Source organism: Doryrhamphus excisus, chromosome 14 (genome assembly GCF_030265055.1).
Source record: "Doryrhamphus excisus isolate RoL2022-K1 chromosome 14, RoL_Dexc_1.0, whole genome shotgun sequence".
In the NCBI taxonomy this organism is placed as follows: Eukaryota; Metazoa; Chordata; class Actinopteri; order Syngnathiformes; family Syngnathidae; genus Doryrhamphus; species Doryrhamphus excisus.
Window position 1 is genome coordinate 13,485,907 of NC_080479.1, and position 14,465 is coordinate 13,500,371.

Genomic DNA, 14,465 nt, shown 5'->3' on the forward strand with positions numbered 1-14,465 from the left:
CACAAACAAGCACCCAAAATAACAGAAAATGCTATTAGAAATGATTCTTTATTAGAACCGTAATATGACAGTAACCTGACAACAATGTTTACAAAAACGGTAGTATAAAATGATCCTATTGCAGAAGTAACTAGGATGTTAATGTTTTTTTTTTCTGGTGAGAAACAGCCAACTTAAAAACGTAAAGCTAAAAATATATTTAGAAACTATAACAGTGATTGTGCTACAACATAGAAATATGTATTTAAAAAAGGAGTTCTACAGTACTGAGCAGGTATCAAGTGTGATGGAAGTTCAGCCTGGACTTTACTGTAGCTCCTTCTGAATGCTGCCATGGAGACAAAACATGACATCAGTTCATTGACATAAGAAACATCTATACTAGAATAATTCGAAGTCTAGAATGAAACCATGTCTGTGATTATTTTCCTCCATGCAGGCCAATGCATTCATTTGATTCATGTTAAGATGATCCTATGGGAGAAAAAGGGGTGGGGGGGGACATACCTCTCCAGGTACTCATGGACATTGTCATGGCCGTTGTAGCGGGCCAGTCCTACCAAGAGGCCAGTTGCACAGCGACCCTCCTTTTTCCGACACAGGCTGCAGTTACACACCCCTCTGCAGATGGGACATGACCATGTCTGCAGGAGTAGGGGGGGAAAAAAGGGTTATTTTCTTGACAACACAACAATTAGAGCCCAAAAAGCTGGACTGTGGTTTCACTTATGATAGGAAATAGATGGCATGGTAGTGCCATCACCTTGAAGTTTAGTTGCCGTGTGATCCCGTTGACTAACACAGTACCGCCCTCCGTTGTCACATCATATTAACTCTTAACGTTAATAGTCTTAACTATTAACGTCATAACTAAATGAACTAAAACAACAGACATTCAGAATAGCCATCACAGGAAGGTTTTTTTTTTTGAACGGTCTAACAATGTTTTACGGTGTTACCTCCATGCTCCATTCATGATATGTAATACTTACAGTATTTTGCCGTACTTTGGTCCTTTTAAGCATTTCCAGAAGTGCCTGTGTGCATTGATTTCACATAGCAACATAGAAACTACAGCTACACCTGGTGTTATCTTTTTAAAACTCATTGTTGTAACTACAGGCGGCACTAGTGGTTAGCACGCAGACCTCACAGCTAGGAGACCCGAGTTCAATTCCACTCTCGGCCATCTGTGTGGAGTTTGCATGTTCTCCCCGTGCATGCGTGGGTTTTCTCCGGGTACTCCGGTTTCCTCCCACATTCCAAAAACATGCTAGGTTAATTGGCGACTCCAAATTGTCCATAGGTATGAATGTGAGTGTGAATGGTTGTTTGTCTATATGTGCCCTGTGATTGGCTGGCCACCAGTCCAGGGTGTACCCTGCCTCTCGCCCGAAGACAGCTGGGATAGGCTCCAGCACCCCCCGCGACCCTCGTGAGGATAAGCAGTAGAAAATGAATGAATGAATGAATGAATGAATGAATTTTTTAACTACGTAACATAGCATGTTGCTACTGACCGGGTCGAGCAATACGGTGCGCACGTCCTCGCCGTAGCGGTTCTTGAGACACGGCCCGCAGAACTGCCCTTTGCCTGCCGAACAGAACCCGCTGCGGCACACGGTCTTGGTGTCGAGTGTTTTTTGTCTGCATTGGTGGCACGAACTTCCCTGAGGGAACAAACACGACATAGACACATGCTAAATGAAGACACGCCCCCCCCCCCATCTGCACATAAACCAACAAAGTTGCTCTGGTACCCACGTTCTCTTTGTCCCAGATTTTGTCTTTGCTACGGTATGCTATGTTGTCCAGGTCTTCCTTGGTGACGTCATCGACAGTCTTGAAATCAAATTGACTGCGTCTGTGGCGCTTCTTTTTGATTTTCTCACCAGCGAGCTCCTCATCCACCTGTCAAGCAGTGAAAGCAGACATTTTGGTTTTTGGTCAGTGAAGCCGACCGCAAGTGATCAAGCATTAGCAGCTTCCTGTGTTTTCTCCCGGAGTGTAACACAACGTGGCGTGACCCCAACTTACCTCCACAAGTCTCCTGAGGTCTATCGTCTTGGGGCCCCTACGAGGCAGTGGCTCACACACTTGCTCCACGGCAAAGTTCTCAGGAGGACGAGCCTTACGGGACGGGTTCCTCCTTTCTGACCCGTTGTCCAGTTCCAATTTGCGTTTGCGTGGTGTTGTTTTCACGGGGGAGCGCTTCTTCTTCTGCACATATGAGATGACGACAACCATCGGAACAACACATGTAAACTAAACTGCAGCAGGGACACACGGGTTTTGCGAAGTGCAAACGCGACTGCTCACGTGAGGAGTGGCGGGAAGAGTCAGATCAGCCATGGTGGTGAGATCTGCAAACAGCTTAGCCAGCTGTAAGACAAGTGAAGAACTATGAATGTATGTTATATCCTTACTGAATAGTACACGGTAACACACGGTAAAAAGTTCAATAGTCACGCTCGAAGCCAACCAACCATGGCCTTGTTCTCCTGGATGTTTTTATCCCGTTTCCTTAGGCTCTGGTACAAGACCTCATCTTCGCCCTGCTCCTGCTCTTCTTCTTCTTCTTCTTTCTCTTGTCTGTGTGGTTCCTGCTTCTTCATCTTCTGTCTCATCCTCTGTGCCAGGGTTTCTTGGACCGGCTTTTTCACGCTTTTCTTTTTGGGCTCCTGCTTGGGGGTGGACGGCTGTTTGACTGGAAATCTGAGAATGCAAATTGATACAAAATGTGATCATTGAACAACCACATGTACTGTATTTCAAGGGTGGCATGAGACTTAACATCCATATCAATGCTGGTCACTATACTGGCAACACACACACACACACATATATTGTGCATGAATATGTACCACACTTTTACAATTACAAAACATTGGCACACTCCATTTACACTGAAAATAGCTTTCCTGTCACAGCAGCTCTGCGGTTATCGTCACACTTTTCATCTTTGCCATAACTTGCGGCCTTCTGTGGGGGCGTCACAAAACAGCAAAACAGATAGTGAGGGGAGCTGCTAAGTGGCGTGTCAAAAGATAATGAATTTGAAGGAAAATGGTGGTTCAACTCGAAATTGGATGGCTTGTGGGTGTGCGTATGATGTATTCACTGCAGCAGTTTACCGGGATGCTCATGATGTATCAAAAATGCTTGATAATGTTATATAACACTCTGTTTAGTTTGACATATCAAGTGAGGTATACAATGTAAACATTGTATTGTGGTTATTTGACAAATGGATGGACAGATAGATGGATATTTATTTGGGATGTCCAATAATTATCGGCCTGATATGACCATTAAAATGCGATATTGGTTTATATCAGTATCACATTTTTCCTGATCATGAAAAACAATATTTAATGGAATGGAATGGCCTTTATTGTCATTATACAAGATGTACAACGAGATTGGAGAGCTTCTCCTTCCAGTGCAGTAGTCAAGTTAAAAAAAGTATATAAAAGTAGAGTAAAAAAGACAATTTAACTAGATATATACAAGATATCCAAAATATACACATAGTATTGCACAGGAGCATATGCAGGAGCAGACATATTGCAGATATATTAATTTTAGTGCAATGGTAAATGGGTCATAGTGCAAGTAATGACTGGTGTATACAGATGAGTAAAGTCACATACAAGTGTATTGTATAGCTAGCGTGTAAAAACTGTTGTATACAAAACATATGTGTTCATTCCATCACAGAAGATATGTCATATTACACATATCAGTATTGGAAATGGAGAGTTGGAAAATATCAGTTTTCTGCAAAAAAAGTAAATATATAGAAAAATATTGGTACAAAGCAGCTGATGAAATCAGTAAACCAGTCGGCTGCGTCAGCTATTTGTTCACGTACCTCAGCGCCACTAAGAGACTTCTCCTCTTGGGCACCGGTGTCTCTTCACCATCAGAGTAGAAACCTGTGTCCACATCACTCTCATCATCCGACTCCACTCTCTGAAAAAACGAATACATGCATAAAATTAAACCAAGTATACAACAGTGTTAAGTTTGCGCTACTTTAGCAACAGTTTGACCCTGATCAGATTATTTACATTTACATTATTGTCAATGTGAATTGTGCAACCGGTTGTGTCCCACCTTATGAGGTTCCACTGTACTAACAACTTTGATGCTACCAGCACAGCAGTTAGTAGAATCATACCTTTGTCTTAAATTGCTTGTTAAAATGTCTTCTGTCCACTCTTTCCTCTTCTTCACTGAAGCCTTCAAACTCCTCCTCACTATCCGACTGGCTGAAGAGACGAGCCAGCTCAGCGGTTATGAATTTGGACTTGAATCGCAGTGCCTGGGGGAAAACATACCCAGTTCATCACCAATTGGTTATAAAATGGTCAGCAAAAACAACACAATTCATGCATGTACAATGTTGTACTTATTGGGGCCTGTGCTGATTCTCAGGCATGGAGGGCCACAAAGTGTTTTTAGAGGAAAGGGGCCTAAAAAAGTGTTATTTACAAAGAACATTCCAGATTTGGTGTATTTTTACAGCATAGTACGGATGATTATCATTGTCATAATGTTGTCATTGTCGTAATATTATACACTCAAAGCCAGGACACTTTATTAGGTACACCTATACATTTGACTTCATTACACCACACAAGTGTACCGAATGAAGTAGCCGGCGAGGCCTAACAAAGCCTCTGGAAAACACGTCACAGGTATTAACCTTTCCTTCAGATGTTGCTCTTTCCACGTCACCCCGAAATACTGATAAATATTCTAAAAATACACACTTTAGCAACAGGGACAACAAATGTAGCTAACTAGCTAGTTCGAAAGTGGTATTTACCGGCGAGGTTTCAATGGATTCAAGCTGTTCATTCTGTGACTCACAAGATAGTTGTTTCTGATACAAACAACACATTTAAAATAAATTACCTTCGATTTGATACGTCTGGCCATTGTATCTCCGTTTCAAAACGAACATTCAAACTACAACAACACCTTTCTCTATGGGAAACTCTACCCACTGAGTCGGAAAGCATTTAAACATTAACATTGGTAAGTGGATTGACTGTAAACGCAGGGGGGTTGTCTCCATTTAGAACTTTGTGTTTTGTGTAAAAATACCTTGACGCCCGTTGTAGTCCAACCTTGTTCATAATTTGAAGTTTTTATCTCAAATTAAACCTAACTGTTTGGAAAACAATACGAAAAATACGAATTTCTAGGTTGTCGGTCAACAAAACAACCCCTCCTCTTTGCTCGGTTGGTACAGTCTGAGATTTCGCGCGAAATGCGGATGTGGGCGTGGCCACTGTTAGTAGCTAGCATTAATACCTAACTGTACTGGTATTTAAATACACATATACAGTACATTATGTACCAGTAAAAACACATTAAAAATAATTTTAGAAGTTATTGTACATCACGTTTAGTCACTCGGGTGTGGATAAAACTAGCACACTAATGGTTTCGTTCATCAAAACAAAAATGACATTGAAGTACATGCAAGTGTGCACGTGCAGGATTCAACATGTCCGATAGGAAGAAGCAGATCTTATTCAACCCTACTCTTTGTCTTAAAAGCTACTGATAGTCTGATTAAGTTTGTCTGTGTATTACATTCTTCTAATAGAGGAAAAAACTGCAATCGTGGTTCAAATTAGTTCATGTTATCAATGCAAATGCTGTGTTATTAATATATATTGCAATGCAGTGTGGTCTTCATTTAAACACAATGTGACAGCAAACAGGATAATGACGCATAAATTCACAGTACACACAGAGCTGTTTATTTTGGAAGTCATCTGTATGTAAGAAGACCAATTTAAAGACACGCTACAATTGATGCGCAAACAAAAGCAAACTTGTTATTAGTACAGTGACCGTCGTTCCATTTGCGATCAATATAGTAGTTGGTGACGACACAGTCCTCATAACCGTTGTAGTTGTCCGGTTGGTTGGGAGACCACAAGCCAAAGTTGACCCTTGACCCATCAGACCACATCCACCTCCCCTCCTTATGGACGTCACTGAGCCCGATCCATGTGTCTTTCTCCGAGGGGTCGAAGTTCTTGATAAGAACCTTAACAAAGTTATCCTCCTCCAGACTGTGGATGGACACCAAGTGGGCCTGCTGGGACATGCAGTGGAGCTCGGCATCGGCCCAGTTCATCCCCGTGCTGATGTACTTATAGCAGCGGCCGTTGAAACTGAACCAGAAGAGAGGACAGTCTCCACGTTGTAGCTTCACCTCGGGGCCACCTGAAGGAGGCTCAGCTGCTAGAGTCGACCCAAACAAGAATATAGCGAGGAGCGTGGCGTGCGTCTTCATGGCAGTTTTGACGGATTGACCAAAAAAATTGGCATGCGGGGGCGGGAGCCGTTTAAAGACGTGCACCTGCTTTGCTGGCATGATATCATTGGTGAAAAACACCACAGCCCACCATGTGCACACATTCACACCACAACTGCTGAGTTGACATAAAAGCTATAATTTATTCATTTCAGTTCAAATGTTCCACATAGTAAAACAGCTCTATAGAAAAGACATTGAGTGGACATGAACATATTGCTTAGTGGTTTTCTTTTCTTTTTCCTCCTGCCCCGCAACAAATAAATAAGAACAGCACACGGGCGTATATATTTACACATATTACATAAGTACAAAGCCTTCAACATGCCCTCTTGCATTGTCCTTTTTTTTAATATCATGCAAACAGTCATGACTCTTAAAAACACTAAATACAGTACAACCTCAAAGGTCTCCAAGAGATGAGCATCACTTGTAAATTTGTTCCTTAAGACTACCTGGCAACATCTCTCAGAAGAATTTATTTTCCGCATTATTTTCCGAACCTTATTTTGACCGCTCCATTAAAACAGACAACAAACTCCCTTGGTTCATGTTTTCCCCTATCATGCTGCATGGTTTATCTACACTTAACAGTGTTGGCAACACGACTTCCTCCTCCTTCACAGCATCCCAGTTAAGTCAAGTCGCTTCTGGCAACTATTTATTTGGCACTAACATTCTTCTTAAAGGACATTTCCCACATGAAAGATTGCATAACAGCGGCCCTCCCATGTGTTTTAATCTTTTTTTTTTTTTTTTTACAAGTACAGAATCACATTCTAAGTGGTATCTTTTCAATCAGAGAGGTATTCATTCAAAACAAAATCGTTATATATCCAATATAGATTACAAAATGTGCATTATTATCATTGTAATGGCAGTAAATGTTTCAATACTGTTCTTGTATTGGAGCTCATTAAATATTCCCAACAATATGTCTGAAATTGAATCTATTTAACAAAGATGTGCTAAGGTCTGAATAGAACTGTCTTGCAACTCCAAGATGACAAATAAAAGGCCGGGGAAATGTTGTTATAATGAGGCTGTGAAATGACTGATTTTTTTTTTTTTTTTTTTAGCTGCTCATGGAAAGAAAACGATCAACACCTTTGGAGTGCTGCAGACCTGATGTATAGTGTCCATACATGGTAAATCTACACTTAAATGTCCGGATCTAGTCACACAAACCCATCATCAGTAAGTGCATGATGAACAAAGCAGCATTGTTGCGCACTCTGGACTTCAAAAATCAGTCAAAAAGGGTCTCTTAATTCTTTCAGTACGTTATTCAAAGTGGCACTGGTTGTGTTTGTTAGTCGTGACAAAAAGGATAAAAGTGGAGGTATGTGTCAAGAACGCCTTTGTCTTTGTGTTACACAAGAAATGACAACAAATAAACACGGTTTACCTGTAGCAGCTGTGACAAGTGCGGAATCAGTCCGGCTTGTATTATGTAGTAAAATATATAACGACGACATCAAAATCTTCAATAGGCATTTTTTTTTCTCCCCTTGTAACTGAAATGACGAGGCCATCACAAATAAAAAAAGGAACATTCCACCTGCTTGACAGGCTGATAAATAACCAAAAGCTCATCACAAAAAGCAAACAAGGTCGTATTTAGTCCGATAGATACTGTACAACATCCTTACACCCTTCTGTGTGTCCTTTAGAGGCGAGCGTTGTTTCTACACACTCCCCCTCCAAAAAAAAAAAATGGCACCTTGTGCTAGACTTGGCACCCCCCGCTGCTTGTTCGTTGCCGTTTGCGTCCACACGATAATCAGTGCTTGTGATACCGCAGCAGTTCCGTGCTCCTGGTTATTAGGCCCGAGGCTCCAGTTTGTGGGACAGCTCGAAGAGCGTCTGCTGATTGTCGATGATGTGCAGGTAGTGAACGCTCGTCCTCAACTCTGCGCTGTCCACCCCGATGACCTCGTTGCCTGCGACATGGACACATGGAACATGTATTTGAGCCCGATAGTGAAAAAAGAGACCTGATTGAAAATTATTATTTTGTTTTTTTTTAACAGTACAATTAGAGCAGGGTAATTTTATATGGCATTTGCCTATATTGCATGGTAGGCCCATTTAGCTCTGAGTACTGTAGCTCTATCTACAGCAGGGGTCTCAAACACCGTGGGACTAGTTTGAGGCCCCCGCCTTGATGTGAAAGTTTAATGTTAGTGCGGCCCGCGCAAGTTTGATATGGATGCTGTATGGTATCATGTACCCAGAAAAAATTATTACATTTGATTAATGTTCATGTTAAAGGTTAAATAACTGTTAATAGTTATCCTCCCTATCTGTGTGGAAGTGGTAAGTTTTTGGCTATTTAAGTTTAAAGGAAATAACTTGAAGGCTAGCGTTTAGGTCGCTAGCTCTCTAGTTTGCGAGTTAGCATGTGTCTCAAGACCCTGCTGTTGCGCAATAAGTTGTAAATAAAAAAGGAGTAAAAATGTGACTATAGTGGTGTTTTGTCATGTCTACAGGGCTCTAATAATGCTTTGTTCATTTTAATCTGAAAAAAATAATTTGTCTACCCACCAACTATATGTGGTTTCTTAAGTTTTTATTATTTGCTGTTTTATTATTATTATTATGTTTATTTATTTATTTCTGATTGATTGATTTTCTTTATTCTTGATTTGTTTATTTATTTTTCATCTTACTTTGTGTAGAAAAATAAAAAGTAAGATATTTGAGAACAGTGGAATGTTTTATCAGAGCTTTTCTTGGAGAAAATTGGAACCAAAGCGAAGTTTTAAAAAAAATTTTGTTTTTAATAAATGCGTTTTTTTTTTTTTTTTTTGGAAAACCTGATGCGGCCCAGTCTCACCCAGACCCGAGCTCCAGTGGCCCCCAAGTAAATTGAGTTTGAGACCCCTGATCTACAGTAATTGCAGATTGACTGAGATGTAATACAATAAAAACGACAGCAGAGGACAGTATATTTCTCTTACTGAAGCCACAGCTACTGTAGTTGAAACCAATGCAGGCACATACAGTACAGTAGAGAGACACACACTTTCATCACTTAATTAACCAATCAGAGCACACTCAAGACCCTTTAGTATACCAAGACTATTTCATGCTTTGGACTTGTGGACAGACAGCATGTTGGCCACACAGTCAGGAGATCAGGAAGGTTTTCGAAAAAGGTTAACTGGCGATTGTCCATAGGTGAGTGTGAATGGTTGTTTGTCTATATGTGCCCTGTGATTGGTTGGCGACCAGTCCAGGGTGTACCCCGCCAGCATAGCATAGTGACCCTAGTGAGGATAAGCGGCATCGAAAATAGATGGATTGACGGCCCCTGCTCCCTGTCCTGAACTCCATTATAGAAATGTGTGTTTTCTACATTTTTGTTTGTGAAACTATTATTTCATAATTCATTGGAAAATGTGGCCATTGTTGACACCTTTTTAATACGTGGCCTTGAGTTCTGCTGCATAATCAGTTTCATATCTTGTATATATCAGTAATAATGAATATGAACGCTCTGTAGCTATTTTGACTGGCATACTATTCAGATTATGTTGTCGTATCAAAATGATATCAAAGCTATATTTGAATATTGTAAAGAAGTGTGTGCACCCCTGATATATACATACACATACATAAGTCCATGTGATGAAGACTCACCAGGTTGGTCGCTCTGGCAGTGTCGAATCATTCGAACCGTGTCCGCGATCATATGCTGCCAAAACGTTAGCGTTAAATTAAAATTTGCATTAAACAGCAAAATGCTACTTGAACTTACCAACTTCTCAAAGTTAACCAGGTTATCATGGAAGGTCTTGTTGCCCTCGTGGATAAAGGTGATATCTGGAGGAGCAGATTAGAAGTGAATGAAAAAGGTTAGCCGAGTGTGGATGAATCGGTTTATAAAAGAGACCTCACCTTTCAGGAGAAGAGGAATGAAAGGGATCTTTGGAGGCTTCATTCTCTTAAAAGCTTCTCTGTAGGCTTTGTGGTTCAGCGATGGATCCTGAGACAATTGAAAGCAAGAAAACAATAATAAATACGAAAGAGCGGGAAAAAAATCCCAAACATCCGGTAGTAATCGACTTCTAATCCTCACCGTGATTAGCTCCAGCTCTGAGAAAAGCTTCTTAAACTTGCCGGGACATTTCTTCAACAAAAAAAGGTGTTTGGATTTGAGTTGGATTTGAAAACAAACAGAGAAAAAAAAAGGCATCAGCGTCGATACGCACTCACCTCCCAGGTTTGGTTGAGCCGACTGACTGCCGCTGTGTTGAGACCCATGATGATGGCGAAAGCGGAGTTCAAATTCCTTTGAGCTTTGCAGCTTTTGGTAAACAAAAAACACGGAATGCGTCATCGCGGTTTAAAACCTCGCTCATTTAGCATGCGGGGAAGTGTGTGTTCTTACTGCGCTGCGATCTTGATGAACTTCTTGAGCAGCTGCACTCTCTTGTTGAGCGACACGCACATGAGAACCTCGGACATGACCCACTGCTGGACCTCGTTGCAGCGCTGCAGCAAGACTGAGAGGGCGGCGGTGTGGCCGCCGCCGGGAATGCGGCTGAGGGTGTAGTACACCAGCTCTTGCTGCAAGGACATCAGCACAGTTGGTAGGTAGAATGCAATGTGGACAAAGACATCTGCCCGTCTAGTTTGGGTGAGGACAAAAGTCTTGGGACATTACACTCTCCGTGTCTCTACAGGTCACTTGTGCGCATCCAAGGGTCAAAAAGCATGCTGCATATGTGTGTGTGTGTGTGTGTTCATACCTCATGGATGGATTTGAAGAGGCTCCAGTCTAGGTGTGTGAGAGCTGCCGCCACGTCCCACGTGTTGATTCCTAAAAGGCGCACAGGCCTCCTGCTGAGCTCAGCGCCGTCTGTTAAAGGAGGCTGCGTACAGGAAAGGAAGTCAGTAAGTAGTCATATATTTATAAATATTGTATGGATTTAAAACGCTGCAAAAGCAATAATTTCGAGTTGTATTGACACTGAAACTACTGAACTGAACAATACAATATAGACATTAAATAATCAATTTAATTAAATAATAAATAATATAAATATATATTAATAATATTACACAATCAATTAAATAATAATAAATTAAATAATACATTATTTATATAAATAAATAAATAACTATATATATAATTAATTTATATATAGTGATCAGTCCAGGGTGTACCCCACCTCTCGCCCGAAGACAGCTGGGATAGACTCCAGCACCCCCCGCGACCCTCGTGAGGATAAGCGGTAGAAAATGAATGAATGAATGAATTTATATATATATATATATATATATATATATATATATATACACACTTTTTTTGTGTTCAGTTTCAGGCTGCAAGGCGAACAAGTGGTTAGTGCACATGCCTCACAGCTAGGAGACCCGAGTTCAATTCCACCCTCGGCCATCCCTGTGTGGAGTTTGCATGTTCTCCCCGTGCATGCGTGGGTTTTCTCCGGGTACTCCGGTTTCCTCCCACATTCCAAAAACATTGTCCATAGGTATGAATGTGAGTTTGAATGGTTGTTTGTCTATATGTGCCCTGTGATTGGCTGGTGACCACCAGTCCAGGGTGTACCTCGCCTCTCGCCTCTCGCCCGAAGACAGCTGGGATAGGCTCCAGCACCCCCGCGACCCTCGTGAGGATAAGCGGTAGAAAATGAATGATGGAATGAATATTCAGTTTTGGCGTGGAGGGGATGGGAGGGGGGCTTGGGAAGCCATTTGTGTTTTTTTTTTGTTTTGTGTTTTTAATGCGAGCTGCTTTGTGGCTCCACAGTGGATCAAACCATTTACTAGGGCTTTACAGCCTTCAGAAAGATCATACTTAGGCTTGATTGATGCATGGCAAAATGATGATTTGATTTGCAATCACATGTTTAACCTCCATTTGCCATTTGAAAGAATGATGATGTAATTTGAAGAATTCATTTCCATACCAGCATCTCAGTGAGGTCCCTGCGACAGGCGACAAGCTTGCCCTGTGGGGTCAGCGACTCTGAATACACACAGTCGCTAGGCTGCAGCATCCTCCGCTCTGAGGCACAAACAGAAGATAGTCATTAGTGTAGTCGTTAGATAGTATTTTCTGTATTGTGTGTTTACCTCCTGTGTGAGACACCACGGCGAGCACCATGTCCTCTTCTGACTTGTCCATCTTCAGTCCGACTATTCTTAGCAGCTCATGAGCCTCCAGCGAGGGATGCGTGTGGACGCTCAGGTAGGAGTCGGTGGTCACGTACACGCAGCAAATAACTAAAAGATGCAGGGAAGATGGCAAAGAGATGTGAGTTGCTACACATATGCCGCAATTTAGTGCAGAAAAGTACAGATAATGGCGCTGTCATTATCACCTTCTCTCGTCTCAGATTGCGGACTTCGAAGCTGCAAACAGTTCTCCTTCAGACTCAACTGCGGGTGCATTTGCTTGCTCTGTGAGAGTGAACACAGCAATCGCAGAGGTCACACCTCAACTGAGTGACAGCTGACAAAAATCGTACATAAGAGTATTATTTGTAATACCTTTTGGTTGGGAGGACAGTCATCCACGGTGCTGTGATATTAGAACACACAGCAAGCAATGAGGATCGGCACACGTTTGCAGAACGCCACATTTAAACGCAAATGCACTTACTGTCTGCGACGCAGAAGCTTCTGGAACTCTTTCAGGTCTTTCTCCAGTGTAGGGAACTCGTACAGATCCTCTAATACACACCTGTAAAGAGTCTGACAGTGCAAGGCGATACTGTAAGTCAACCATGAATATAAGACAACCCGATCGTGTTTTCAATTAGTTGTAGCCTCCAATACAAAAAAAATCATATTATGATAGTGAATGGCTGTGAAGTAGCCTTATTTATAATTCTAATATTATTATTGTATTTAGAGCATTGCCTGTTTACAATTTTCTAAATGTGTTTTTAACGTTAGAGCCTTCTAGACATAAAATAACACTACTATGGTGACCTCTACATTCGTATGAGCCATCATAGTAGACACAATAAGAGAAAATAAGACTCACACAGGTTAGTGTGGGTCCTTTTTTACTTTCAGGACTTCCTGTGGTGGCTATTGTCTCATCAATGTAACATTATTGACACCTAGTGGCCAGTGTATAACATTACACACCACAACATGTCTTTCAATGCATCTTCTGAATGCCTTATATTCGTATTTTAGTTCATTTAGCCATTTGTATGCTTGGAATTTTTTTTATTTAGGCTAAAAATTAATAACATTTATTAACTATTAAAGTTATCGTAGTCAACCATGAAATAGCAATGATTTATTAAATAATATTTTGACTAATATTTTGAAGGAATGTATGTGCCCTCAACAGAGGCATGAAAGCTTTTATTATGACGTGAACTGAACAATCCAAACTATCATTTATTTATAAAATTGATCCATCAGTGTTGACATACTGTTCATGTGAACTAACAAGACCTCTAACGATATTACTACTACGTATATTACTACAATATTACTACAGCGCCACTGCTATGCAAAGTAATTATGCAAATGAGGCAGGTTTCATTACACGTACCTTCGTGATGTTCTGTGAGTCTAATTGTGTCTGTCTCGAGAGGCAAAATCTCAAGAGGCAGAAAGACGCATACACACGTACACACACACACGTACACACACCTGCTTGTCATTGTCATTGACCCACCATAGCCCCCCTATCCCGAGTTTGGTCTCATTCCTCTGTTACTAAGCAACTATCGCCTTGGTTGCACACTCCATACGAGATTATACCCATGCCAACCCTCGCATGTTGGTTTCCATAGCAACCCCACGATGAAGCCATCAGGTTACACAGGGACGTAGACAATTCTCTACAACCCTAGGTGATATGCAGGATGAGTCTGGTTGGTGTCGTACCTTCATGAAGCCCCGAACATGCTCTTCTTCTTTGAGAAAGTCCTTGTAGAGTCGGCTCCAGTGGGAAACCAGCTGCAGGACCTTGCGCTTCCTGAAGAGGGTGTCCTTGCCCTCTTCCTGGCCCCTGCTGCGTGCGCTGCTATAGGTGGGAGCAGTCAAGGAGACAGCATAATAGAGGCGGGGGAATGTTTTTGTTCCTGCAAAAGATAATGTGTGCCTCTGTTTGTGTGTGTGTGTG

At 41.5% G+C, this 14,465-nt stretch overlaps 3 protein-coding genes across 4 annotated transcripts in view; all 3 read right to left on the reverse strand.

Annotated features, from left to right (window-relative positions):
- Window positions 1-34: 34 nt before the first annotated feature.
- Window positions 35-5,047, reverse strand: cdca7b (cell division cycle associated 7b). Its single transcript, XM_058046915.1, has 10 exons — window positions 4,924-5,047; window positions 4,184-4,327; window positions 3,875-3,975; window positions 2,487-2,715; window positions 2,320-2,382; window positions 2,038-2,220; window positions 1,765-1,911; window positions 1,521-1,670; window positions 508-644; window positions 35-328 (listed from the first exon to the last, which is right to left on the reverse strand). Exons 1-10 carry the CDS (start codon window positions 4,945-4,947, stop codon window positions 307-309), a joined length of 1,200 nt encoding a protein of 399 aa, XP_057902898.1. The 5' UTR covers window positions 4,948-5,047; the 3' UTR covers window positions 35-306.
- Window positions 5,048-5,779: 732 nt separating this feature from the next.
- LOC131101670 (lactose-binding lectin l-2-like) lies at window positions 5,780-6,403 on the reverse strand. The gene has a single exon (XM_058046996.1). The coding sequence runs from the start codon at window positions 6,401-6,403 to the stop codon at window positions 5,816-5,818; it is 588 nt and encodes a 195-aa protein (XP_057902979.1). The 3' UTR covers window positions 5,780-5,815.
- Window positions 6,404-6,466: 63 nt separating this feature from the next.
- rapgef5a (Rap guanine nucleotide exchange factor (GEF) 5a) overlaps window positions 6,467-14,465 on the reverse strand; it is a 44,014-nt gene continuing 36,015 nt past the window's right edge. For both annotated transcript variants that reach the window (XM_058046995.1, XM_058046993.1), the window contains 14 exons: window positions 14,228-14,372; window positions 12,978-13,069; window positions 12,866-12,896; window positions 12,697-12,775; window positions 12,449-12,598; window positions 12,283-12,380; window positions 11,101-11,223; window positions 10,740-10,918; window positions 10,565-10,655; window positions 10,428-10,478; window positions 10,247-10,334; window positions 10,107-10,171; window positions 9,989-10,043; window positions 6,467-8,286 (listed from right to left, as the gene is read on the reverse strand). In XM_058046995.1, coding sequence (XP_057902978.1) covers window positions 8,168-8,286; window positions 9,989-10,043; window positions 10,107-10,171; window positions 10,247-10,334; window positions 10,428-10,478; window positions 10,565-10,655; window positions 10,740-10,918; window positions 11,101-11,223; window positions 12,283-12,380; window positions 12,449-12,598; window positions 12,697-12,775; window positions 12,866-12,896; window positions 12,978-13,069; window positions 14,228-14,372 — 1,366 coding nt within the window. In that variant the 3' untranslated portion in view covers window positions 6,467-8,167. The remainder of the gene's footprint in view (window positions 8,287-9,988; window positions 10,044-10,106; window positions 10,172-10,246; window positions 10,335-10,427; window positions 10,479-10,564; window positions 10,656-10,739; window positions 10,919-11,100; window positions 11,224-12,282; window positions 12,381-12,448; window positions 12,599-12,696; window positions 12,776-12,865; window positions 12,897-12,977; window positions 13,070-14,227; window positions 14,373-14,465) is intronic.

Bases quoted from the DNA above. Each gene is read 5' to 3' on its own strand.
- LOC131101670 (XM_058046996.1), bottom strand. From the start codon at position 6,403: ATGCCAGCAAAGCAGGTGCACGTCTTTAAACGGCTCCCGCCCCCGCAT.
- cdca7b (XM_058046915.1), bottom strand. From the start codon at position 4,947: ATGGCCAGACGTATCAAATCGAAG. The intron at 3,976-4,183 runs GTATGATTCTAC...TCGTTTTTTCAG, and splicing joins ACAAGCAATTTAAGACAAAG to AGAGTGGAGTCGGATGATGA. The intron at 329-507 runs GTATGTCCCCCC...TCTCCATGGCAG, and splicing joins GTCCATGAGTACCTGGAGAG to CATTCAGAAGGAGCTACAGT.